The 25,806-nt window shown below is 36.9% G+C and overlaps 1 protein-coding gene across 3 annotated transcripts in view; it reads left to right on the plus strand.

Moving 5' to 3' along the window:
• The window catches only part of CYTH3 (cytohesin 3), a 51,964-nt gene that overhangs the window by 19,966 nt on the left and 6,192 nt on the right, over positions 1–25,806 (plus strand). For all 3 annotated transcript variants that reach the window (XM_080556654.1, XM_080556656.1, XM_080556655.1), the window contains exons 2-9: positions 6,342–6,424; positions 6,996–7,060; positions 7,501–7,567; positions 11,730–11,848; positions 15,603–15,683; positions 17,686–17,798; positions 19,572–19,720; positions 20,801–20,912. In XM_080556654.1, coding sequence (XP_080412780.1) covers positions 6,342–6,424; positions 6,996–7,060; positions 7,501–7,567; positions 11,730–11,848; positions 15,603–15,683; positions 17,686–17,798; positions 19,572–19,720; positions 20,801–20,912 — 789 coding nt within the window. The remainder of the gene's footprint in view (positions 1–6,341; positions 6,425–6,995; positions 7,061–7,500; positions 7,568–11,729; positions 11,849–15,602; positions 15,684–17,685; positions 17,799–19,571; positions 19,721–20,800; positions 20,913–25,806) is intronic.

Consider the following 25,806-nt stretch of genomic DNA (forward strand, 5'->3'; position numbering starts at 1 on the left):
GATAATAGGTTTAATATTAAGTTGGGCTTTTTCATATATTATTAGAAGCCTCAAAGGACAGGTATCTTAGCTATGACTTGCTTGTAAAGTATCTCCTTGTCCTAGAGGGAAAGATGTTTTCAGCAACATCTTGTAATGGTGTGCTTTCCGGTAGTTAAACAATTACAATGATGGATGCGTGTTTGAGGCTCTCTTCTGGGTTTTGCTGCTAATGTGCTTTCTGGTCACAGCATCCCTCGTGACTGAGAACTCTCAAAATAACTCTGCAAGCCATGGACTCGGTCCTAAATTCCTCATACCGCTAACTGGTAATTTTGTGTGCGAAAGGATATTGTGTAAAGGTTTATTTTCCCTGTTAATGGATGTGTGAGCACTACTGTGCTAGAACATGGTCAGCAGTGACTAAATAGCAAAGATTCATGCATTAGGATAGTTTTATTTTATTTATTTATTTTTTAAAGGCAACCAAATCCAACTAGTTTTACTGATTGAATTTAATGCAGATATATTTTGTTTTCACACTGAAATAAATCCGTGCAGGAGGATGTCCTCCTACAAAACCGTCCATGGAATTTTTAATAGCCACAAGTGGTCACAGCTTTGTTTATACGTCTTGTCTGAAAGCTGGAAAATGTTCCTATAATTAAGTTTAAAAAAGGGAGCGTGTAGGGGGAAAGGAAGAGGGTAGCCTGAGAATATCCGTTGAGACAAATGTCCTGAGACGATCAGATTTGTTCTCAGGATGGATGTGTATTATTTTTAAAGGCCAGAAGAAACAGTTGTGCAGATTCTGTGGATGGGCAAGGATAGGTTTGTTTAGTTTTAAGCCTCGTGTTGTGTAACTATCTTTGCACTCGTGAGATACTTCAGTAGCAGCAAAATGAAATCTATCTGTTCTATCTATCTAAATGAAGTTCTTTGCTTGGAATGGGAGTGCTTAATATCACCCATTTGGGGCTGACATGGGAGGAGGAGAGTATTTACGAAACCAAAATTTCGTTGCATCAAGTAGTCAGGTTTCTTCATAAGTGAGCTAGAGAATCAGTGTTTTATCTATTGATAGATGTTGTAGGAGCTTTTTTGTTTACTGGCTAGGGATTATTTTGGTGTTCTCTTGAGAATCTGAACTCTGAAATCAGGTGAAGTGGTGGAGCAAGATTGCGTTACATCTTGGCCAGTGAATGCCAGGGGAAAGGCTAGTAAGTGAAATGCAGGAATTCTGTTGGTTCATATAACACCACTGGAGAGGATTTAATTTTTGCTACTGGAAAAGATGAGGGATGTGGATTTGGGATACTGGATTTTTCTCCTTATTTTGGGATTCACTCCTAATTTGCACTGACCTGTGGGATGCTCTTTGCGTGTTGATCTGTTGCAGTTCTTTCTCAGTGTGCAAAAAACTTGCTCATTCTTAATTTTTGGTGCCTGCTTGCTCAAAAATGCAGCATTTAGATTGATGGCATTTTAGTCATGCTATTAAGTTTGCTTCATGCTTAACAAATGAAGGACAAAAGTGTAAAACAAAAGTAAAACAATTGGTGATGTAAAGAAATTATTGGGAAACAGGAATGTAAAGAATTGCATTTGACAGTTGGATTTTTTTTTTTAATGATGCTGTACCTTCAGTGTCAGCATCTGAGAAGTGAATTGATTCCCATGCTTTTTCGTAGGACTTGTCGAGAGAAATGAATACTGAAGGTGCCTTTGTAAGCTGCAGAGTTCTGGGTTAATGCCCGTGTTTGGATGCTGTGCTTGTATTGCTGATAGTGGAAAATGATTGAAGTGGCATCATCACAGATGCAGGACAAAATACTGATTACTATGGCAAGCTACAGTTTGTTTTTTGGTTTTGGGATGTGTTTTTTTGGGTAACACCTTTAGTGTAAACAAACCTGCATTAAAAGTGCATATTCTGATAAGTATTTGTTTACAGGAAATTCATCTAAATGTATTTAGTTCAGTCACAGTAATTGAACAGAAATGGACTAAGTTGGAATATCTATTTAGTCTTTTTTTAATGATTTTTAAATATTTTTAGTACTAGCAAGATTTATACTGTTGTCTTTCCTTCTGTTTTGCTACTTGGCCAGGAATATAATTTGGACTTACAACAATGCTGTGCCTATCTAGTAAAATCATCACTAGGCAAATTGTCTTTCTGTTTTAGTAATAGCTGAAACTCTGAAGTTTTAGAAAAAGGAAGGGCTCTCCCTGCGAGCTGAAGGGTTTTCTCATGAATGACTCACGTTAGAAATAGAACATTGTCTTTATTTAAAGATTAGAAGATAGCATAAAAGCATGATGCAACTCCAGTTTGTTCACTATACCGAAGTGCTTTTCCATCCAGCTCTTTGTTCTTTTTCAGTATTTAAATGTTCATGCTAACTCCTCCCATCCTGTCTACTTTGTGTTTAGAATTGGTGAAAGCCAAAAAAAAGAAAAAAAGAGGCTTGGAAATGACTCAGAGAAGAGAGCTAGGAAATTTGTCTTAGAGAACAAATAGGTAATATGCACTCAAGGAGCACTTGTGTATGGAGGGTTATATGGGCACAAGCTTAAAAAAAAATAATCTCAAGTGTTCTAGCTACAGAGCACTTGCCTGCACATTCAGCACAACTGAATGGAAGCGGTGTGGTCAGAGCACACATCCCTTCTGGCGTGGACCTGGAGTACCTGCTGAGGTCTGTGGAGGTGCTTCAAGGCACTGTGGTTACTCTTCAGGCATCTTTGGTCTCAGGTTTGCTTGCCGTGAGCCTTGATGTCACACTTTTCAGCTGTGGTTTTTGAATTTTTTGAATAAATGAATATTTTTCTTTTCAGGTTGGAAGCATGGCAAGCACTAGCTCTGTCTAAGAATACCTGGGCACCACAGCTCCGCAGGTTTCTTTTCCAAAGAAAATTCTTTTCAGGCTCTCGCTGTGGTGTCTGCTCTGCAGGTTGTGGAAGGCACCTCACACACAGTGAGACAGACTGATTGCCATTCAGCTCTACTGCTGGGGAAACGTTTTATCCATTTAGAAGTAGAATGCTGAGTTTTTCTTGTATTTTCTAGGTGTTTTTGAATCACTGGAGATCAATGAAAGGGAAAGAATATTTGAAGTGAAAAACAGAATAGATCCTTACTTGTAAGGAGAAGGTTTAAGTAATGGTGTGTGTCCTTTTGCATTAGTGATTTTTCTTTTTATTTTTTTTAGCAGCAGTTGAATATTTTCTACTGTTTTTTTTCCTTTCAGATCAGGTAGGAACGTCCTGCAGAGTTAGTGTATCAAAAACCTTCATTGAAATACAGAAACACTGTTGTAAAATTTTGTTTTAAGAAGGGGAATTGAAACACCAGGGACACCAACCATGGCTGAGGTCACGCACCCTCCTGGAGCAGACACCTGTAGCCTCTGAAATTGCAGGCTCTAACACCCCGCGGGCAGTTCCAAAACGGTTTTGGTGAGTTTGTGTGCCCATTGGTATGCTTCCTTATCAGCATGAACAGAAGTGCTGGAGAAGGGCGGTAGTGATGATACACAACCAAAAGAAGGCTGAGAATAAGGCAGACGCTTTCAGTATCATCTTCCCCATCTGCCAGTTTCTGGTGGTGATAGGACTGTACACTTCCTACAATTAAAGCATCCCTCCTCTGTTGCGAGTGGATATAAAATACCGACTGCACCAGTAGTGGCTGGAGCCTGAGCAGTACTGTGACCCTTGCTCAGCTCTAGCCTGGTTTTTTATCCTTATCAAAGGGTATTGGAGTCCTTTGGCTCTGATACTAATGCCATTACTTAAAGTTGTTGCAGTAATGTGGAGTTCCCTCTAAGTACTCTCTTCTAAGTGCTCTGTAAGAGCACTTAGAGTCTTATTTTCTAGCAGATTTTTCTTGTCTTTCATCTGGCAGATAGATACTTGATGTTATTTCCTAATGCAAAAGACAGTCTGACTCCATTTAGTTTATTTCCTTTTTGTCTAACAGTATCATTAATTGTGTTGTGAGGGCTGTCTCGCTGCTGCTGCTGTGATCAGAGGGAATGAAAAAAACCAGAAGACAGTCTCTGAGTGCTGTAGGACTTTGGTGTTTTCTTTTCCTTCAGTGGGTAGCCTGAGCACGGAAAACTGTCACAAGTCATGTTGATTTCAAATAGAAATTTCACTCGTCCCAGATATTCCACACCTACAAGCTTTCACTGTGTAGTAACTTAAAGGAAGAGGAACTGCAGCAGCACTCACTGCCGTTAGGCTTCAGGAGGAGTTAGTGATAGCAGCTAATACACCGATTTTGTAACTCGTCTTGAAGGCAAACCAGTATCTGGTGATACCAGATATACTACCAGTAATATTTAGTATCTGTGGATACTAAATATTGAATGCTTTAAGATTATTTTCTATTTGCATTCTGTTTAGTATTGCTAGTTACCGGTGAAGGTGAGATCAGCCAAAGTCTCTGCTATGGGAGGAAGTGTGTAAGTGAAGGACTTACTGATACTGCAAAATCTAATCTAATTTCATCTACTAATCTAACACTGCAAAAATGCTTTAATGATACTTGAGTGTACTTCCCAGCTAGGAGAGTGATAATGTCTGTTTTGCCTTTCAGACAATCAACATTGGGTAACAGACTTGAGTTTTGTTGTTTTCAGTCCTCAGTTAACAAAGTGGAATAACTCTGGTATGTGTAGGTACAGAGTGTGCGCATAGGCACAGAATCTCTTGAGTTTGGATGGTTAAAATCTTCAAGTACACGTGAGACAAAGGTGTGATTCCTTGTCTAGGCATCACATGTGTTTCTGAGGTTTGATGTGAAAAGAATCAACCAGTATTTGCATAAAAAGAGTGTTTAGAAATGGGTGGGTTTCTGATCTGACGAGGGGAAAAAGCAGGTAAACATCGAAGTCTAGTATTCTTTCAACAGAAGCCTGTAATTTCCTAAACTGGAAGTAATTCAATCATGTCTGTATCTGGAATGGCTAAATGAGATCATTTGCCATAATTACTTCATGTCTAACAAGCTCTGTTGCCATTTGGATTTTATATTATGATTTGAATCCTAAAAGGAAAGGAGCTTAACCACTGGATGTCAAAAATAATCAATATATTTCATTATTAAGATTTGAACAGAGGCTATGGTGCGAGTGTCCAAGTGAAAAAACTCTTGTCAAGCTGAATCTTTGCTTGTGGTCCTGTTGTGTCCATTAAATGTATATATGACATAAAGAAACACCCTTGGCCTTCTGAAGTGACTGCACTTTGGTTGTTACTGTTGGTACAGAACCATGTAAACATCTTAATTATTTTTGTTATTCCATTGGAGCTGGAAGGAAAAGCTGTTCTATAAATAAGGAGCTATTTCCAAGAAAGTGGGTAGCGTTAAAACTGTTATTACAGGATCGTTGCAAAGGAGGTGAATATTTGTGGTTGATGTGCTACTGCTGTACAAATAAGCGAGCTGAATTCATGTCCAAAGTAGTTTCTTGCTGGTGAAGATCTGATTGCTCGAGAAAAGCAGAGGTTTTGTGCAAGTAACTTTTTATTTGTTAGTTGTTAGAGACTGCAGGGTAAGGGGCTGTTGGTAGAGTAAGTGACAACCACGCGGGAAAACTTGCATCTTCAGAGACAAGTACTTCTTATAACATATTTGTTTTAGCGTGGCCAAGGAGATACTTCAAGTTGACTTAAATGCTTCAGACTCACTTAAGTGGTGGTACACAAAAGCAGAACTTTGTGATAGGCTGTGTTCAACAACTGATTGTAACTGCGTATTTATTCGTGAAAAACGAAAGCGTTTATCTAGCTGATGGAAAGTAATTGCTGTTAGGGCTGTCTGTATTACTCTATTTACCTGAGTCTGATACGTACGGGTAAAAAGCCGCCAAGTGGAAGGTTACTCTTGCAGTTATGATGTGTGAAATCAGTATCAGGATACACATTTTGGTAATGAGTTTTGTATAGTCTTGGCTTTTCTTTGGCTTTCCCCACCTGAGAAATGTTAGATGAATGTATTTTGAACCATAATTTACTTACATGAAAAATTTTGGTCCATTACTAAAATAACTGGAATGACTTCGGCAATTAAACTGTAGAGCCAAATCTTACCACATGTCTTATGATAACAAGTTCCCTTAAATTGTCTAGATTTCTTTTGAAGGACTGATTCAGTCCCTAGTCTATTACATTATTTATGATTTTACAAAATAGAATTTCAGTATTTTTTTCCCCCTGAAAATATTTTTCCTGAAAATAATTCCAACCAAAAAAACTTCCATGTAAACTTGTTTTTCTTAATCAAGTTTATGCAGTTTTCTGCTGAGTTACATTTGCAAATGCTTGAAAGGCTGCATTTTGCTCTATTTCAGTGCCTGATGACCTCTCCATAGAAGAAAGAGAAGAACTTTTAAATATTCGTCGCAGGAAAAAAGAACTGATTGATGATATTGAGGTAATTTATCTATCTGTAAAATTCCTTAGGAGACTACTTCAGTAGATGAAATTTACAACAGACTGCAACATTTCACTGTATGTATAAATTGCTGTACATAATGGTTTTAAAAGCATGTAAATGGCCTAAGCTAAAACTTACTAATTATCAATAGGATTTACAATTCATTTACGTGCTTTTAAAAACGTTAACTTCTGTATTTATGTAATGCATTATGTGTATATGTACACATTTGATTTATGTAATCAAGAACTTGAGAAGTGGTAGATTTGTATATAACATAGGAGTGAGAAAGAAGTTTGGGTAAATAAATCTTGTATTGAGGTTGGTAATGACAGTTTGGTCTTGATATTCTGACAAGCATATACTTGGATGCTATACTTCAGATCAGTGATTCAGTTGTGGTAAAATCTTTAACCAAAATATCTGAGGGAACCATGAGATTTATCACTTGTCTTCAGATTACTAGCAAATAATTAAAAAAAATAAAACCTAACATCTTACTAGTACATGATAATTTAAAAATGAGTATTAATGTGGGTTAATTTAATTTACTTCCTTCTTTTGACAGAGATTAAAATTTGAAATAGCTGAGGTTATGACAGAAATTGATAACCTGACCAGTGTGGAAGAAAGGTAAGTAGTGCCAACGTACAGCCATGATTCAGTAAGACCTTGGAATAAGCTCTTCTAGGAACAGAAAATAAAAATGGCTTTATTATGCTAAACAAACATTTGATCACCTTTATTTAGTCTGTTATAAAGTCTCTGGAGTTTGACGCTATCCCATTCAGGTGTGTAATTTGTTTGGATTGAGAATACGTTCGACAGAATGTAGTATTTTAGATGGTCCAGGTAATAATGGTATAGTTAACTGAAGCTGCAATTACTTGAAATAACCGTAAATGGTAACATAATTTTCCCCCGTATAAAAAGTGAATGTCTCTTTTTTCTTGTAAAAGAAAAATACAAAGTAGTCAAAATACAAATTAAAAGAAAGTCATCCAGAAGTTGTTCTGTTTTATAAGAATAACTGATAACTGCTTTTTTTTTTTTTTCCTTTTCTCCATGTGTAGCAAAACTACACAAAGAAATAAGCAGATAGCTATGGGAAGGAAGAAATTCAACATGGACCCTAAGAAGGTAGAGAATTATTATTATTGCTTGTTGGGAATCGAGTTCCTGCTTGTAATATGATCTATGGCAAATACAGTCTGTTTTCTTAAGAAAACGTTTCTGATAATATAAATTGTTAGGCCTTATTTGTATATCCTTTAGTACACTGAGCAGAGGGTTAATGTAGAAGCAGTCATTTTAGTCATTTGCCAGTCATGTGTGCTTTTTTCACTTAAGCAAACTTTTTTTGATCAGAAAAGGTTTTTATCAACAATCAAATATGCCAGGTATTGATTGAGCAGGCTTGCAGACAGATTATTTGTACCTGATAGAGGGAGTTCAATGTTGACTTGTCAAACAATTATAAAAATACGTTGATATTTGGTTAATAGTGAGGAAATAGATTTTACTTTTTTAATTCCCTCTGGTTCTTCCAAAATGCTTTTAACGTGGTTGATAATTATTTCTCATACAGGCTCTTACATTTGCATATCTAAATTCTGTTTGTGAAAAAGCCATATTTGAACATTTGTATATTTGTGTACATACGTACACATATGTATCTATACAGTTTGTACAAACACCTGCAGGTAGAGACTTTTGTTATCAGTTTCATTTAGCTGAAAAGTAAAGTAGTTCATTTTTCTGCAGTACCTCTACTTTTCTTCAGGCGTTGTTAATTGTCTTGAAAACTGAGTGACCTGAACATTCTTTTACAGACTCCCCAATATATTTAAGAGAACTGTTTCAACATACATGATTTTGGTTTCTTATGTTTTTTCCCATTACCGTTTATGTTAAATTTTGCGTCTTTCTGGCTTTGCTTTTCTGCCTTCTACAGTGTTCATTGGGATTCCATTTTGATTTTTTTTTTCTTTAACATCTTTATTGAAATTGCCTTAACATAGTTTTTCTTTCAGATTGTATTGAAGTCAGTTATATTCCGATGACTTTTCCTTAATGTTCAAGTACAGTAATAGTTACCGTTCTTCTGGCTATTTTCAATTTACCAGAAGCACTCAAGTGTTTTGTGATGTAGAACCCTTTTGAAGCTAGTGACCATGTGTTTTATTTCTCTTTTCCATTTTGGTAGCTGTGTAACTTCATTTCTGTTGAGGGCAGAATATCCCCAATATCCTGGTAGTTTGCTCTTTTCCTCCAGCTCTTTTGCCTCCAGAAGCTTGTGGCAAAATCACAGGATGATGTCAGATGCTTTTGTTCCAGTGTTAACTATTTTTTGTTATTGTTCTTGTTGGATGAAATTATTTCTATAAATAGATGCTGTGGCCACATTACTACTGTAACATAATATAAATGTGGTAAACAGACTTACAGTAGTAATTCTTTAATAACGTTTATGAATCAGTGGCGGCCTGCAGTAGCTGGCTGCTCTAAAGCTGTATTGCCTCTCTGTTAGGAGCTGCTACTTGAAATTACAGGCAGCTGAAATCTGTGTCATTCTCATGTTGTATGAGAGAATGAACTTGGGGTCATTGTGAAAACAATGCTTTTCTTCCGTAGTGGGAGGGAAGATGGTCTCCATATTTAGGAATGTGAAAAAGTAAATTAATAATACACGCACTGAATCCCCAAAGTGGTGGTGTTGGTTCTTTTTTAATCAAATAATGGAGATACAATGTTTTCATAGTAGCAGGAACATTTTGAGCTTTCTTAACCATTTTTATTTAAAGATTTAAATTTTCTAATGTGGTAACTAGTATGTTGAATAATTGTCCCTGACCCCTTACCAGCAAAGCATCATCAGAATATCTGTGTTTAATGCAGTTAAATCGTGTAACATCACAAAATTTGCTGTTCAGATTTGGTTAGATACTGTGGAAAGGACTGTGACGGTCAAGTTTGTCAAACACTTTAGGAATCCCAGTGCAGGGGATGTAAAGCTGTGCCTGAAGATCCCTGCATTGGATGTTAGTACTGTCTGCGATGGGCCCAGAAAATGAATTCTTTATAACAAAGACAGGATTTAAATAACTGCAAATTCTCTAATTAAGTTGCTGTAAAAACTGAAACTCAAGGAAGATTGCATTGCACAGACCTAAATAAATAAATAAATCTATGCAATATTTGTAGTGAATATCGGATATTTCTGTAACAGTGCTTTTTGTATGGGGAGGTCAAACAAGTACAGCTGCCTCCCATCTTGTATCAGTCTAGAGAAAGAAAATTTACATCAGGACAAAAGATAGTGTAGGAGTTGATGGGTGTTTGGCTGGCCTATTTTACAATTTTTTCCAGACGTTGGAGTTGTCCCAGACATTCCTTTCCTGTCTATCTGACTTCTGGTTCTTAAAGATCTGAAGGAAAAATAAAAAAATTAGAATAATTTTTGTAGCATGCTAAGATACCTGCTTCTGTGCATAGAAATTTATTTTACATGATTCTAGTAATTTCCATTTTTTCAGTAACCTGTATGACTTTAAAAAAAATATTCTGGACAGTCTGTCTACATTAAACATGAATAATACGGTCTGGCTGTTGAACAAGGGAATCTGCAACTGCTGTTTCTAATGTTTGTTAGAAGGAAGGTTCTCTGGTGGTTGACAGATCTGAGAAAGCTTTTTGAATAACTTGCTATGGAAAAAAAAGCATTATGTTTCATACTCTAATTTTTGGTACAAATAATAAGTTATCAAGTAAGCTTTGAAGTGATCAGTTTTGAGGAAAGCTCAGCTATTTTTACTTCAAGATAAAACTGATATTTTCGTTGCAACAAAGTCATCTCTGTTCTGAAATGAGTTAAAAATATTGAGTTGTCAGTCAGACTAGCAGCATGTCACTGGACTAAGTTTCAGATGATTAAACTGTTATGAGAGAATTGTATTCCGGACTTTTTTTTATAATTAAATGATCATGCGCCTGACAAGAAGTCAATTTTCTGACCTAATTTAACAAAGAAGATGCAGTCTTGAAGCTAAAAACCAATCAACCAACCATACAAAAACAACAACAACAAAAATAAAAAACAACCAAACAGGAAGATAATTACTTTTTTGAATATTACTGCAGGGCCTGCTGTGCTATGTCAAAAAGTAATGGAAATTTTCCTAGATGTAATGAAACAAAAACTAAATATATCCCATTTGCAGAAATTTGAAAACTTCTAGCAATTGGAAAATTTCTGAAATTATCCAATATCCTAGTAGGAAAGATTTGGAATAATTTATTGAGCTCCCCTGTGCATACTTGGAATCCAAGGCATTAAGGATCCTTGCATCTGCCATTTCTCCTTTTTAGCAGCGTGCTGCTCACAGTTTTGTGAAATCAGCAGGAATATTAACAGCTTTGGGCGTGTGGTGGAGAGGGGGAAGAGATGTCTCTTCATGACCTGTTAGGTTGTGGGATGACATCCTTTGCAGCCTTCATGTAATCTTTATCTGTCTCCTTTCTTTACCGCTTTGCAGAAAGCTCTCTGGGCACCCCCAGAGCAGGCAAGTTGTAGGGCCAGTAATTTATGGAAGCGTAGGGGTCCAGGGGCTTGACTGAGCGCCCACTGGGGGACAGGGTAAGACTCCTCCTGGCTTTGGTAGAAGCTCTGTGGTAGACGCTTGACTGATTTTTCCGGATAGTTCTTTGTGAATAGTTTAATTCAAGCACAACCAGCAGTCAGCAATAATCCCAGCGTCAGCATAAATTCTATAAACTGGTTTCAGTATCTTCAGCCACGACCTCTACTGCAAGTAGTGGCTTGATGTATTGGGTTGCAGTTTGCAGATGCTTTATTTTGTGTCATGGTGGTAATTAAGTTATTCCTGCGTACTTCGTTATATGATTTTACAGATTATGGCTCTGCAGACATTTATGCAATATAGTGAACAGGCCAACTTGCGCATCGACTCCACAGAGCAGTGTGGAATTCAATTTATTCAATTAAAACAGTATTTGATATTTGCAGTTGAGGAATTCTAACAGCCACCTAGTACTTCTAGCCTTAAAATGTGTTCCCATAGTTATGTGTAAACCAGTACTAAATACTGCTTATCTGACTGGAAAACTTTCATTTGTTTACCGTTTCATCTAAAAAAAAAAATTCTATAGGCTAATTTAATTCTTATATGCTATGTGTATGTCTGTGTCACTGTATTAATGCCAACTGTTACGAGCAGTATTTACATAAATGTTTGTGGAAGAAAACATAACATTCCTTTTCCTCTGGAATTGCTTTTCCTAGGGAATACAGTTTCTGATAGAAAATGACCTCCTGCAGAACACTGCAGAAGACATTGCACAGTTCCTTTACAAAGGAGAAGGATTAAATAAAACCGTAATTGGCGATTACCTCGGTGAAAGGTAAAATAAAAATATTGGAACTTTGTTCTTGTTTACAAAGCATTCTTACTGGTTTGGTAGTTACCTTCCCCCTTCACAGGCTGCACATAATAGCTGCTATTCTGAAATCTATAACAGCTACAGTGGGAAGTAAAACTAACCTATTATAATGTTGGTTTTTTTCTGATTTCTTGTTGTTCTTCTTAATTGGATGCATTGTGGAAAAAAATATTTAATTCATTGTAACTTACCATTTTGAGAAAATATCCTTAAATTTGGCTATAACACATAATTTAATGCCATAAGCTTCTGGAATGACAGAGTTGTGTTGCAACAGTTCCGGTAATTCTTGATACCGTGCCCAGACAAGGAGTGCCTCACAATTGCTTATATCTGGATGGTAAAGAAATAACTTATTAAAGTTGGTAGTTCCTGGGACAGTAGTTCTAAGAAGGTTTTAGTGTTGTCATCTTCTCTGCACACAGACTTCCCGTTAGTAAATAGGTATCTCAAAGAGCACCACAGCTTTATCAATTCTAGTGCAATAAACATGCAATGTGCATATTTTTGCATATGGTTACATAACATAATAAAAATGTAAATTACCTCCATTGGTTTGCAAACTAGGAATTGATTTTGGAAAAGGCAAGAGCAAGAGACAGAAGTGGAGAGTGGGTTGAAGTACATCTATCTGCGTGCTTGCACATGTTCTGCTTCAGATGCCAGTTATGGAGGTTTGAAAGCTGACTCATTTAGGATCTACTCCTTCAGTGATATGTTCTGGCAGATCCCTTTTGAGACATCCGTAATCTGTTTACAGCATCAGCAGCTTAGTTTGTGCTCAGCAGTTTCCTCCTGACATTAACAGGTTTAATGAAAGTTTTCACTGTGATATATACATTTTGAAAATGTTTGCCATGGAGCTGCTGTACCGTATATGTAGACATTTCAACAAGTTTTATATGAAAGCATTAGGATGTTCAGCTTGAATATTTGGGCAGTGTTATACAATTACTCGTATGTTAACATACATAATTACAGAATAGTAACAAAGCTTGTACAAAGCAGTCTGTATTCATTTTTGACAGTTGCTTTCTACCTTCTGAAATACTTCCAGTTTTTCAAGCCCTAATCCTGGAACCTGCATACTCATGCAGAAAGGTCTTTCCAATATGTTCAGTCCCACAGGCGTAGTCTAGAACAGTCATGTGACTATTTATAGGTTCACATTTAAAATTCAAAAATGTATTGCTCATCCTTTTTCATTCCAAGCTGGGCAGCACTGTCATCTGATCTGAAAATACTGGGCAACGTTTATTAACATTGAGTATGTATACTGACAAATATGCGATTCAGTTGCATCTTCTTGATTTCTCATTATTTAAACAAGAGAAATTTTAGCGATCAGTCCTGAATAGCAAATTAAATCAGGATTTTTTTTAAATAAATCTGTTAAATAGGTGATAAAATCTGAGGAGAATTGAAAAAAAAAAATGCCATTTCTATTTTGCCACAAAGCAGGAGTATACCCATTTTAAGGAGCAATTGAATTAAAAATATATATATACATAAAATTATGTTTTGTTTTAAAAGAAGATTTTATTCAATGTATTCAGTCATTCTACTCTAATTGGGTTTTGCTTGTTTCTTCATTTCAGTGAAGGATATGATACTAGCGTAGTAGTGGGAAAGGAAATGATATTTGTCTACATTGTCTTTTTTTTTTTTTTTCCCACTAGTAGCAATTAGGAAGGTGAAGAGATGACAATTTGATTTTCAGGAATGTGTATGAAAATTTCAAGGTAGTCAAGTCTGGAATGGGAATTGGTTCATAGTACTTCTTTACATGCAAAATCAATTTCCTAGAAGCCTAGTAATATGTATTCATTTTCCCCTGAAAACAATATATTAGGCCTTTAAGTCCTGGGTTGAAATAACTGCCCTGGGATAAAACAGAATATGACAACTGAGGTGGTCTTAAGCTGCTAGTTCTGCTTTTGTGACTGCCTTATAAGCGGTGACTTATGCTATGCAAATGGAAGCACATATTACAGAAGAGTTTTTGTTCAGATATGTACTTCCTACCTTCTATTAAGGCACCTGGAGTCTGAGGATGTTCCCTTTTACTTAGCCACTCCCTCCCTGGGGCTCATCATGAAATTGCTTCTGCACTCTAGCTAAATATAGCTGAGGATGAGACTGGGACAGTCACCAGGATGAAAAATTTGTGTAATTTGTAGAATATCATGGCATAAAGAGAGAGGTTTTAAGTTACTGACTTATGGAGTATTACAGGCTCTGCAAACTGGAAAAAATGAATGGCAAAATGGAACAAAATAATACCAAAAAATGTACAATAAATAAGAGATGAATTGCATGCTATGAAAGATTTAAGATTTCTTTATATGTGGACAAGTCCTCGTTTGTTGTTAAGTGGCTTTCTAGACCTTTTGTGATATTGGCTTGTGTCGTTGGAGCTGTACCCAGCACAAGTATGACTATTAATCCAGTCTACACTGAAACCTAAAAGAGCAAAAATTAGAATATAAGGCTAATATTTGTTCTGAATTACTGCAGCTTTATGTATGTGTAGGCAAGATAGATCTTTGCCTTAAAACAAAATAACCCTCTTGAGTGCTCAGTTTAATTGCACACTTGTGCCAGTGTACTGCCCTGCAAAATAGTCTTGAAGCTAAATTGTATATTACCGAACTTGATGAGAGCTGCTTCTTTTTGCTTGATGGAGCTGATGTGTGTTTCTTTAAAGAACATGGAAGCATCTTAATAAATGGCTTGGTTTAAAGTATTTGCTTGTGAGTATTCCAGGGTGGCTACACGCATTTAGTCAGTAATGCAACAGATAATTCTTGGTGGATGCACACCTTTCTATTTTTGGGTGGAGGCTGATATGCAGCATTCTGCCTTGGTGATGTATTTAAAGCACACCCTAAGGATTACAAACCTTTATACTTCTGGCATATGAACTTAGTGATGGTGTAGACTAAACTCTATCTGTATCCAAATCATTTTGTGTTCATCAACATTTAAATATTACTTTTGCATTCAAATACCCTTGTATCAAACAAAGCATGTTTTGGCTCACAATGCGAAATAATAACAATGTAAAAGATAGTTAAGTGCAAACCAAATAAAAAGCTATTCTGATTTTAGTATACTTCTTTTGTAACAGTTTTTGGGAATGGAATAAGAATGTGATACTTCAAAAAACTGTTCTTTTCTTAGTCATAATGGGTTGAAGTATTTCTGTTGTTTCTGTATCAGAATTAATATACTGATTTAATATTTTTCATTCTTAGAAGGGGGGAAAAAAGAGGATAATTTATTTTTCCTGTGTTGTATTAGAAATTAAACGTACATTAGCTGTTGCTTTAAGTGTTCCTGACACAATTACTGCAAAATACTTTTTGTACTGAGCAGTTTTATCAAATATCTTCCCATGTCAAGGTAGGTGCAGTAATAATAAATAATGAAGCAAAGGAAGCCAGGCCATTTTTCAGGTAGTTTAAAAAAGCAGTACTAAAATCCATTCAAGTATACTGGCTATTGCTAATTTAGATTACTAATGCTTGCAAAAATGGGCAAAACACTAGCAATTAAAATACTCAACTAAATATGTAAACAATTTCTGGTGGTTTGATTTGATCAGTATGATCATCTATTTCTTTGCTTATTCTCAGGGAGAAAAATAAAGATAACTAAGAAGGCTTTGAAGTTCAGAATTGTAAATGTCTGTTTCCATTTTTGTCTTTCATAGAGATGAATTTAATATTAAAGTTCTTCAGGCTTTTGTTGAACTCCATGAGTTCGCTGATCTCAATCTTGTACAAGCCTTAAGGTGAGTAAATTCTTTCTGTTTTTCTCCCTGAGCTTCCTTTATCAAATTGCACGTTTGTATGAGTCACTGTGTTGATTTACTCGTCAGAAAGCTGATCTAAAGCTCAGCAGGGTTATATATTCCACAAGTTAGCAGAGGCAGCTCTGTTTTAGCACTTCCAATTGTTTGCGTGTATGTTGCCTTTGAAGGTGAAAACTTTAATTATTTCAGACAAATACAAACAACTGAACTATAGCCATGGCTCTTCGGTGTGCCTGCCAAATGTGGACATTTGAAGACCCATTTTATATCTTAGCACAGAGATAGGGTTTTGTTTGTTTTTAACCTAAAACAAACAAACAAATTTTCTTTACTGCCTTCTTTTTTCTCCTTTTCTTCCACTTTAACTTGTTCTTTGGGTGGGCGGGGGAGTCCTGCTGGCCATAATTACAATTGCAAAAAGGCAAACTTTGGAACAAGTAGTTTCCTCCTACTTCACAGTTTTCCAACTGTCATGTGAAAACAAAAGTGTAAAATCTTAATATACTTTTTGCCCTTGCTAAGTTAACACTTGACTTGATTTCTTTGGGATGGCAGTGTACAGTGACCATGTGAAGGCTGCTCTTGTCTTGGTGGAAATCCACAGTTAATCCAGCAAATAAAGTTGATCTAGACAGTTCTGCCAGTTTCATTGCCACAAGTGACTCCCTCCTGACACCAGATAAATTGAATTGTTCATGTGATCTTTGTCTCTGGTGCAGCGCCTTGTGATGTGGTGTCAGAACAGCTTTGCTATGGTTGAGTGATGTGGTGATGATAACCTGAGCTGCCTGAGGCTTGAGCTAAGGCTCTGGCTGCTGAAGCTTGTCTGGGAGGCTTCATATTCCTATCTCTTTTACCCAACTTAATGTTAGGCTTGACTTTATTCTTCCTTAGCAGCTGCTACTATTAAATGTTTGTATTTTGGTAGCTTACAAAATTCGTGAGCTGGGTTGGAACCTTGTACGAGGTGAGTAAAAGACAGTATGTAGAACTGAACAAGCTAAAGATGGTCTGTGACAATTTGGTATCATGTCCTGAAATGAAAACTTACAAGGATGGAAGTAAATGATTATTATATTGGCCCCCAGTGTACAGGGAATATAGAGAACTTGTTTTGCATGGCAGAGCATGTAAATTTGCTGGTTTAGGTCCTGTTTTACTTTAGAGAATTCTTTTGCTAAGAAAGAGAAAAGAAGTGATTCAATTCATTGGAGCGTTTTAGTTCCACAGTGTGCCAAAAGTGAATTTGTAAAGATTTCTGTCCTGTATGCATTCCAGTGTACCTATATGTAGAAACAGTAAGTTACGAAACTAAAAACTCTATTTCAGTTCATGCAGCTAAACAGGAGAACAGATCTCCCACATACATTACAAAATTACTGAGATGACACCGCAAGACTTTCTTTATAAGATCTGGGTCTGATTCTTGTAAGGTGAACTCACACTTAACAGGCAGCATCTCTCTCAAAGCACTGGGGTTTTTCTTGTTCTTATTTTTTAATGTTTGAGGAATTCAGGCAAAGATATTGAGTGTTGTGTTCTTTGCTTCTCTCTCCTTCTGGAAATATTTTATTTACTATGTCTTTTTATGTTGAAAGAAAAGTCTAGTTGAGTGTTTATTGCTTTTAGTATCCAGGAAACCTAAGGGAGGATTGAACTGTTTTGTTTCCCCGTAGTATTCTCATGGCAAAATGGGATGCATACAGAAAATTGTTTACTAGTCTGGAAAATAAAGAGTCTCAGAATATGAACTGCCATGTTACCTTGCCTGATAGCATGCAGTGTTGCTGGCTGCATTACTGGGCTAGCCATCTGTGCATGTTGCTTTATAATAGCTCCTGACTTGTGTGTTGAGAGATTGAGAACCTATTTCTAGGACATTTTATATAGACATTGCTGACTTTTGTTTCTGATTATTTGTAATAGATTCTTAATATATAATGACTGGAATGAGTCTAACAACTATTCTTCTTTTCTATAGGCAGTTTCTGTGGAGCTTCAGACTCCCAGGAGAGGCTCAAAAAATTGATCGTATGATGGAAGCTTTTGCTTCACGCTATTGTCTTTGTAACCCAGGAGTTTTTCAGTCTACAGGTTAGTTAATTATGTATCTTTTTTTTGCATGATATGTGTTCTGTATCTGGTGCAAGGAAACAATGGCCAATTTAGAAGTTCAGGATAAAAAAGTATATGAACTAATACATTTATGAGAACTGAGAAAATGCCACTGTCTAATCCTATATTTTATGTCTAGGAGGTGCAAGCCGATGGTCAGAATGCATTTCCATTTATAAAACTTTACCTTTAATATATAAGCTAATTGGAATCTTAGTTCTCAAATTCCAAGACAAAAATCTCTGGTGACATTTCTGAAGTGTGTTTTATGCTCTAGTATTAGATATCTCAGTATATCCTGGTAAAACTGCCATTTTTTGTAAGCAGCAGTTTCAGTGATGACCCAAGAAGATCTTGATGCTTTGATGTTTTTTCAGAATAATAATGCATTACCTGTTCCTCAAGAAACATAAAAGGAAAAGCAAACCAGAAGTAGTAAGTGACTGATGGTGGACAAAGTTGGAAAGACAGAAAAACCAACCAAACAGTAGACAGGAAACCCTTAAAGCAGACATGCATATAATTGGCAGAGCAACCTGCAGGAAAAATGATTGTTCGAAGATACGTAAGATTACATAGACTAAGGGGCTCAGCCAGGTGAGACCTACAGGTTGGGTAATCTCATCTGTCAAGTATAAGGGCTTCACACCAGAATTTCTCTTTATCAAGTCTACCTAATATGTGGCTGTAGTATATTAACCAAGAAAGTCATCAATTTTTTCCTTATGAGGACTGTATCTTTTCTCTTTAGTAGTCTGCTCATTGATGACTTATCTCAGTTAGAAATGCACCTCAGCTTTGCATTGAATCGCTTGCTCTAGCGTTATTTGGGCCATAAAACGCTAAAAAAGCTCTGCGATACTGCACAGAATGCCCTAGCGTTCTAGCATTGTTATATGCGCACATAGCTTGCTGCTGCTCAGTTAATTTGAGGAAGAAAGAGACGAGGAAAAGGTTAACATAAAGCAGGTCAGCAACAGCTACAGAGGGAAATCCTTGTTGAAAACAAAATGCTGAAGATGCAAACAATGATTTCCATTGATTTCCTAAATGGAAAGATGTTTGGAAGGATTTCCATCCTGCTTTTTCTCACACGGGGTTTTGTACTTGAATTCTGGGAGAATTTACCACAGTCATAACCATATCAAGAGGCATGATAAGATCTCTTGTTATCCTTTGGTATTGTCCAGTGCTATTAACCCCTTCATCTATGCCAAGAAATTGAGTCAAATGTTATTTTCAGCCTTTTTAAATGCAGTTCAAGTATGATTTTGAAGAGACTGTTCTTTATCTGGGTGATTGTGATAAAGTTTTGGAGGTAGTTTGAGTCAAAGTCTGATGGATCAAGTCTGTTATTGGATCTACCAAGTCTATTACATGATCAATGCCAAATCTCTGTGCAGAAAACAGAAATGACAGTTCTCTTGAATTTTGCCCAACACTTCAGACTTTCAAGTGAAACGTTAATTTAGGGTGATAGCAATGATTTCAGAGAGTTTAAAATTTTTTCATATTCTCTACTTCTGTTGTGTTTATTATACTGGCTTTTAATTTGAGTTGTTACTTTTTTTTCTCTTAGGCTTACTCAACAGTTCATAAAAAAAATTGAGACTTTTTTGTGTATAGTGCATAGTATTTTATGACTGGCAGTTTCTTCATCAGTCAGGATGAGCTACATATTCGCTTTATGGGTTTCTGTAGACATAGAAAGTATACAAAGAAATATAAATCATTTTTCAAATCTCATTTCAGATACATGCTATGTGCTATCATTTGCGATCATTATGTTAAATACCAGTCTGCACAACCACAACGTAAGAGATAAACCAACAGTAGAGAGGTTTATTTCTATGAATCGTGGAATTAATGAAGGTGGAGACCTTCCAGAAGAATTGCTACGGGTAAGTTAAATTGAAAAAAAGAGGTTGCTTTGTGTTTTTTAATAGGAAACTTGAAAGCACATGCAACAGTTCTCAGACTGATTTGTCAAAGGAAGTAAGAACACTTCCTAGCATGCATAACTATTTGAGAAGCTGAAAGAAGCATTCTCTGATGTTCATGGCCTCTTTGGCTAGTTGTCTCTGTCCTCAGTCTTATGTTGAGGAGGGGAGATTCCAGAGGAAATACTCTGTGTTACTCTCAGCAGTTTGCTTATGGTAAAATTCTTGTGGAATTGGCTTCTTATGAAAAAATACTGTTTCTGGATAAGTCAGAGAAAATAGAATAAATAATAAAAAATCATTGTTTTGTTATTGCTTTTCTTTTCCTTCATAGAATCATAGAATGGTTGGGGTTGGAAGGGATCTTAAAGACCATGCAGTTCTAACCCCCCTGCCATGGGCAGGGACACCTCCCAGTAGAAAAGAATGCCCAGGGCCTCATCCAACCTTGCCGTGAACACCTCCAGGGATGGGGCATCCACAGCTTCTCTGGGCAGCCTGTGCCAGTGTCTCACCACCCTCTGAGGGAAGAATTTCCTCCTAACATCTAATCTAAATCTCCCCTCTTTTAGTTTAAAACCATTCCCCATTAGTTTAAAAACATTCCCTCGATATATTTCCATGTATCTTGTGAAGCTTCGTCCTGTCCCCTGGGATACCAGTAGACATACTTATTTCTCTAAGACAGTGTGATGGTTTAAAGTATTTTCTGAAAATCCAGATTCATTTGGCCCACACTTGTACTAAATGAGAACTGTTTGAGAAGCTGAAACCTTTGAGATACTGAATTCTGAAAGAAAAATGTCTTTGTTGGGATGTACTTGTAAAATCTGTAGAGAGAAAGAGACGCTTGTTTATAGATGATGTAATTTAAAAACAGACTTACTCAAAGTAGTAAACAACGATTGAGAAGGGATGGTCCAGAATTTTATGGACAATATTTCCTTTGTTTTTTTATACAAATAGTCTGAGAAGCAGTAGGATGCATTTTCTGTTAGACATTATTAATGAGGTATTTTTCCTCTTTTTTTATTCTTCTAGAATTTATATGAAAGTATTAAGAATGAGCCGTTTAAAATTCCAGAGGATGATGGAAATGATCTAACGCATACATTTTTTAATCCAGATAGAGAAGGTTGGCTGCTGAAATTAGGTTAGTTATAAGGGCAGTTTTGCTGCTATGTGTTTGTTCGTTGTTAGCGTGTCTGCTCCTTCTTTGTCTAACTGCTTTCTCCTAAATGTAATAGGATTAATCTTGTAACTTGTACTTAAAAATGTATACCAAAGTAAGTAACTCCTTTACAACTAAAGGTTGTTACTTCTTGTTTTACATATCCAAATTAGCAATCTTATTTCAAACTTTGGAGTTTTATTTCTGATATTTGAGAAGTGAAAACTCAGCAACAGAAAGGAAACTCCACATGTTATTTGACACATGCCGTGGCTGATAAATAACATCTAAATCTCCATGAAGTCATTTCAGAAAACTAATGTGAAATTTCAATTCAGTTTTCTGTGTGCAAAAAGAAAGGATTTCTCTTCAAATAGTTATTTTTGTGTGTCTTTATTTTTCCATATTATTTGTGAGTTTCTCTTGGTTTGGTTTTGGCTATGATTTTTTAATGAGTGGTTTAAATGTGCCTTCTTGTTTTCCTTATGGCCTATGACCTATCACCTTTCTGTTCTGTGACTGGCTGTCTCTGCTTATTCTGCATTAGGAGGTACGTATCTGATTGCTTTCCAGTCCCATCTTGTTCAGTTGCTCATTCTTTTATTTTCTTCCTCCTTCCTCTTGTTTTTTCTTTTCTTTTTTTCTTTATTTTTTTTAATCAAATTTATTATAGCATTTTGCTTTTTCACTCAGTGTCACTAACAGTATCATCAGTGGTATTCTGTCCACAAAAGACTGGCATGTTAGTGTCTAGCTCACATGCAAGCGTCTTCTGCTTTAAAAAAAAGAAAGTGTTTAAATGTAAAGCAGAAAAATAAAGATGACTTCTCAGCGAACTTCTCACAGTCACTGAAGAATATAACAAGGGAAGAATAATTTCACCTGAGAGAAAAACGTTTCTTACCTTTGTAATCAAGTTTCAGGGTGATTTTGTTACGTGTACATCAATTGTATTGGATTATTGAAAAATTTGATTACATTTGAACTATGCATATATAAAAGTTGTTCTTTTTGCTATTTATTTTCCTTTGTAAATAATATATTTAGCTTGCTTAACAGACTGTTAAATGAGCGCGAAGTTTAAGGTCACTGGAATCTTTGGTAATTTGCAGTCTCCTGGCACAGCTTTCTCAACAAAAAAGGCTTTCAAGATGAAGTAGATAAAATGCATTTTCTGGAGAAGAGGTTGGGAATAAGCTCTTGTTATGAATGCTGGGCATATCTATCCCTTCTCTGTCGGTTGCCAATACTCCTCATAGAATTATATGCATACAGAGAGCGCAAGCAAGAGTGGGAGTGTGTGTGTAGAGGAGTGCCAAACATCCACTGTGGAACAAAGAGTCAATAAAATACATACGAGAGATATAAAATAAATAAAAATAGAGGAACAAAGAGGTTGAAGAAAAAAGGTGACTGCTGAAAGCTACTGGATACTTGTGCACCAGCCACCTCCAGTGCTGCCAAGTAGGGCCAATGAAGCCAGCTTTTCATTGTGGACGGTGTAAATGAGAGACAATACACAGGAAACCCAACAGCAAAAGCGTGCATGAGACTGCAGGGTGGTGCTGGTGACGCTCCCACAGCAGCGGGGTTATTTGAATAAGGAAATGAAATGTGTCCTGAAGCCTCCGGTGAATCAGCCTGTGAATGCATGAAGCTGTGCTTCCTGGAAAGACCGCGTTTTTTTCAGCAGGCGCAGACTGCTTACAGACACATACGTTTTGGTAGATTAGGTGAATTGACTGAAAACAAACCTGGCAATATTCTTTCCTTTTCATTCTTTCCTCCTTCTTTCTTCTCCCTTGAGTTTCCTGTTTACTAGGAGGCTTAAACTATATGTTAGAGAGTCCCATCTCGATCCACATAGTCTGCATTGCTACAGCCCTTTCTGTTGGGAAATAATTACTCTGAAGTTGATGGAGTTTCCTTTTATTTCTGGAAGATGTGGATATTTAAAGTTTCAGTATTGTTGAAATGCTGAGGAGATTCTATTCCCGTGTGAGAGTTCAGGTGCTCAGTTGTGTTAATTCTTGCGTAAAAGATCAAAGTTCATATATAAAACTATGACTAAGACAAGCCCTCAAACCCTGAGTCTATCAAGACACTATTTTGTATTACTTACAGTATCTCTTCCCATTTGTCTACCTGTGCCCTTCTATTTGGTATTGCAGCTTGCTGCGTTGATTCTTCTCTGGGCAGGAGATGGATATTGTGGAACTACCGTATATAGTAAAATTCACCTGTCCTAAAGACTTCCCCAGCTCTCTAGCCAGGCACTGTGTTTTAGAAAGCTGTGCTTCACAAATGCTTGCTGTTGTGAAGCTTGCTGCTCTGAATTGTTCAGAGGTGACCTAGTGCAAGTCCAAGTGCCAAACCGGGCAGCCAGGCAGCACTTCTGGGTTTATCTATCTAGACTCAGTTGGCTCTTTCCTGTAGATGCTTTTAATCTCGGTAAACCTAAATTATCATTTGGTTTTACATCGTTTGAAGCATGGTGTAATGAAAACAAACGCTACAAGTGGGAAAAAGCTGAAAGCTGCCGAGTGCTTATGAGTCCTCACGTAGAACAGCTTGAGACATTACTAGCTTTTAGATTTTTCTGCATCATGATTTTTGGTGGTGTTTACCATGAAATTTTGTACCTTCCAACTGAAGGTATTTGAAAATTTTATATGGGCTGTCTGTCCTAATTTCTAACTAATAATCATTATGCTCGGGGAGGGCGTTTCCGTGTCTAAAACAGCTTCTCTTGGCAAACAGCTTGGTTTGCGTAATTTCTTCTAGTTAGAGGGAAGCTGTGACATAGCTCTACCAAACGGGAGAGGAAATGATTCAAGCCCAACACGTGATTGTGTTAATTTTTTTCTGCCAGTCAGGCAGCAACTGAGAGCTTGGAGGTTGTCCAAAGGCCTCGCTTCTGGGCCCGTTCTGCCCATGGCGCTTGTTGCAGCACAGCTGTCCTTGGGAGGATGTCGCTGCTTCTCCCAAATCCAGGGCGAGAAAATAATGGTTGGTGATCAGGAAACTGATGCCTTCCGGTACCCATCTGGGTCACATGGATGCTGTTCTAGTTCAAGGCAGTTAATGTTGCTGTTGAGGTAAACATTTTCAAAGAAATGCAAACAGAATTGTGTGTAACTGCAATTTCTGAGCCCAATTCCACCTAGTGGTATCTAAATGAACTGAGACACACACAAAAAAATTATTTTGTATTTCTGTCTGCCTGTCTCCTTTTCCCCATTAAAAGTTACTTACAAACATGCTGAAGATTTGGGTAGAATTTTCTGACTTCAGATACTTTGCCTTTGGTTGTAAAACCATTTTTAGTTTTTGAGGTCAGTGTTTCCTGAGTCAGTGCCAATTGTTTTTCCCTTTGGCCTAGGTTGTATATTTCACCTTATTCCCTAGTTCATACTTTTTCCAGAATTGAAAAAAAAAAAAATCCGGTGTTGGGTTACTGAGATGAAGAGGATTTGTCTTCCTCTTTCTATGTATTTTGCATTGTGGCCTTTTCTTGTAGTTTCCTCAGATTTTGGCTGACAAGATGTACTTTATTTTGTTTGTCCTTGCATTTCAGTTAATCAGCTGGATCTTTTGATGAATTACATCCTTTGTGTCTCTCCATTTCTGTAAAAGTTTATGGACTCATACTCCGATTTTCTTGATCCTTTTCTGATAACTCAATTCCTTTCAGTTTTAATATCTAAGAGGCTGGCAACTGGAATAAGATATGAAACACAGTACTAACCCCCCGTGCTGTTGTTTTGTGAGCCTACAGCAATCTCGGCCGAGGAAAAGAATGTTTTGTTATCAGTAGTTCTTACCATTAATCTTGTATGCCATGCTTATGATCCCCAAAGCCTTATTAACCAGCCTCTTGGGTTTTAGCCCATTTTTAAAGGCATATTAAACACGTTGTATGGTGACCCCTGCAAACTTGATGAGTACAGATTAGATTGCCTTTCAAGCTTTTTAGTAGTTTCTGTGCTGTTGACAGCTGCAACTAAGTAATGGGGTGGGGATATAGAGATTTATATATTAGAATACTTGCTTATCTTGGGGAAAAAATATCCTGCCTTGCTGCTTTTTTTTTTTTTCTGGAAGAGAGGAGAAGAGTAACTCATAGCTTGGTTGGGAACAGGGACCTGTGCTGCAGTTCCACAGCTCCCATGAGTGCTGTGACCTGGTGACCTACTGGCTGGCTGAGAGAGAAGGGAGCTGCAATGAACACTGCAATGAACCTTAGAATACCTGAAAAACAGATCCTGTTACGGCGATAGGAAGGACTGCCCTGGCAGTCATCTTGACTTGGTTGCAGCTTATTCATTGATCCAGAAGTAAATCAAGCTAAAGTTGGCTGGTTTTCCATTCCTGGCCCAAATACTTCCTGATACTTGAACCAGCTCTTAGTCAAGGTGATGGGAATTTTTCTAGTGACTCATGTGCCAGTTTGACTGTTACTACAATGATTTATTTAAGGACCTGTCACAGTGGTCATACTAAAATGCCACCAATTCTTCCCTCACTGTCTCCAGTTCACTCAACCATCCATTCTGTCACGGCTTCTGCATCTTGCACTATTTTGCCTTCTCTTATTTCACCACACCTGCTTGCAGATTAATTTTTTCTTGAGATATGTGTGCGTGTAGTGGAAACGTGCAATTTATTGAGTACATTGAACATTGCAGCGTGTTAGCACTGTGCTATAACATAGGTCATAAAACCAATTGAAATGAAGACACAAAATTCAACAAGACTTGGTCTGCATTGCAAATACATAGTAGACTGGTATAAAAAATAACAATATTCCTAGAATTGAGGATTATATCAAAAAAGTTCCAACTATCTCAAGAAGAGCAGATGAAAAAATATGTTT

The sequence above is a fragment of the Anser brachyrhynchus genome (assembly GCF_964034855.1).
Source record: "Anser brachyrhynchus genome assembly, chromosome: 15".
NCBI lineage: Eukaryota > Metazoa > Chordata > Aves > Anseriformes > Anatidae > Anser > Anser brachyrhynchus.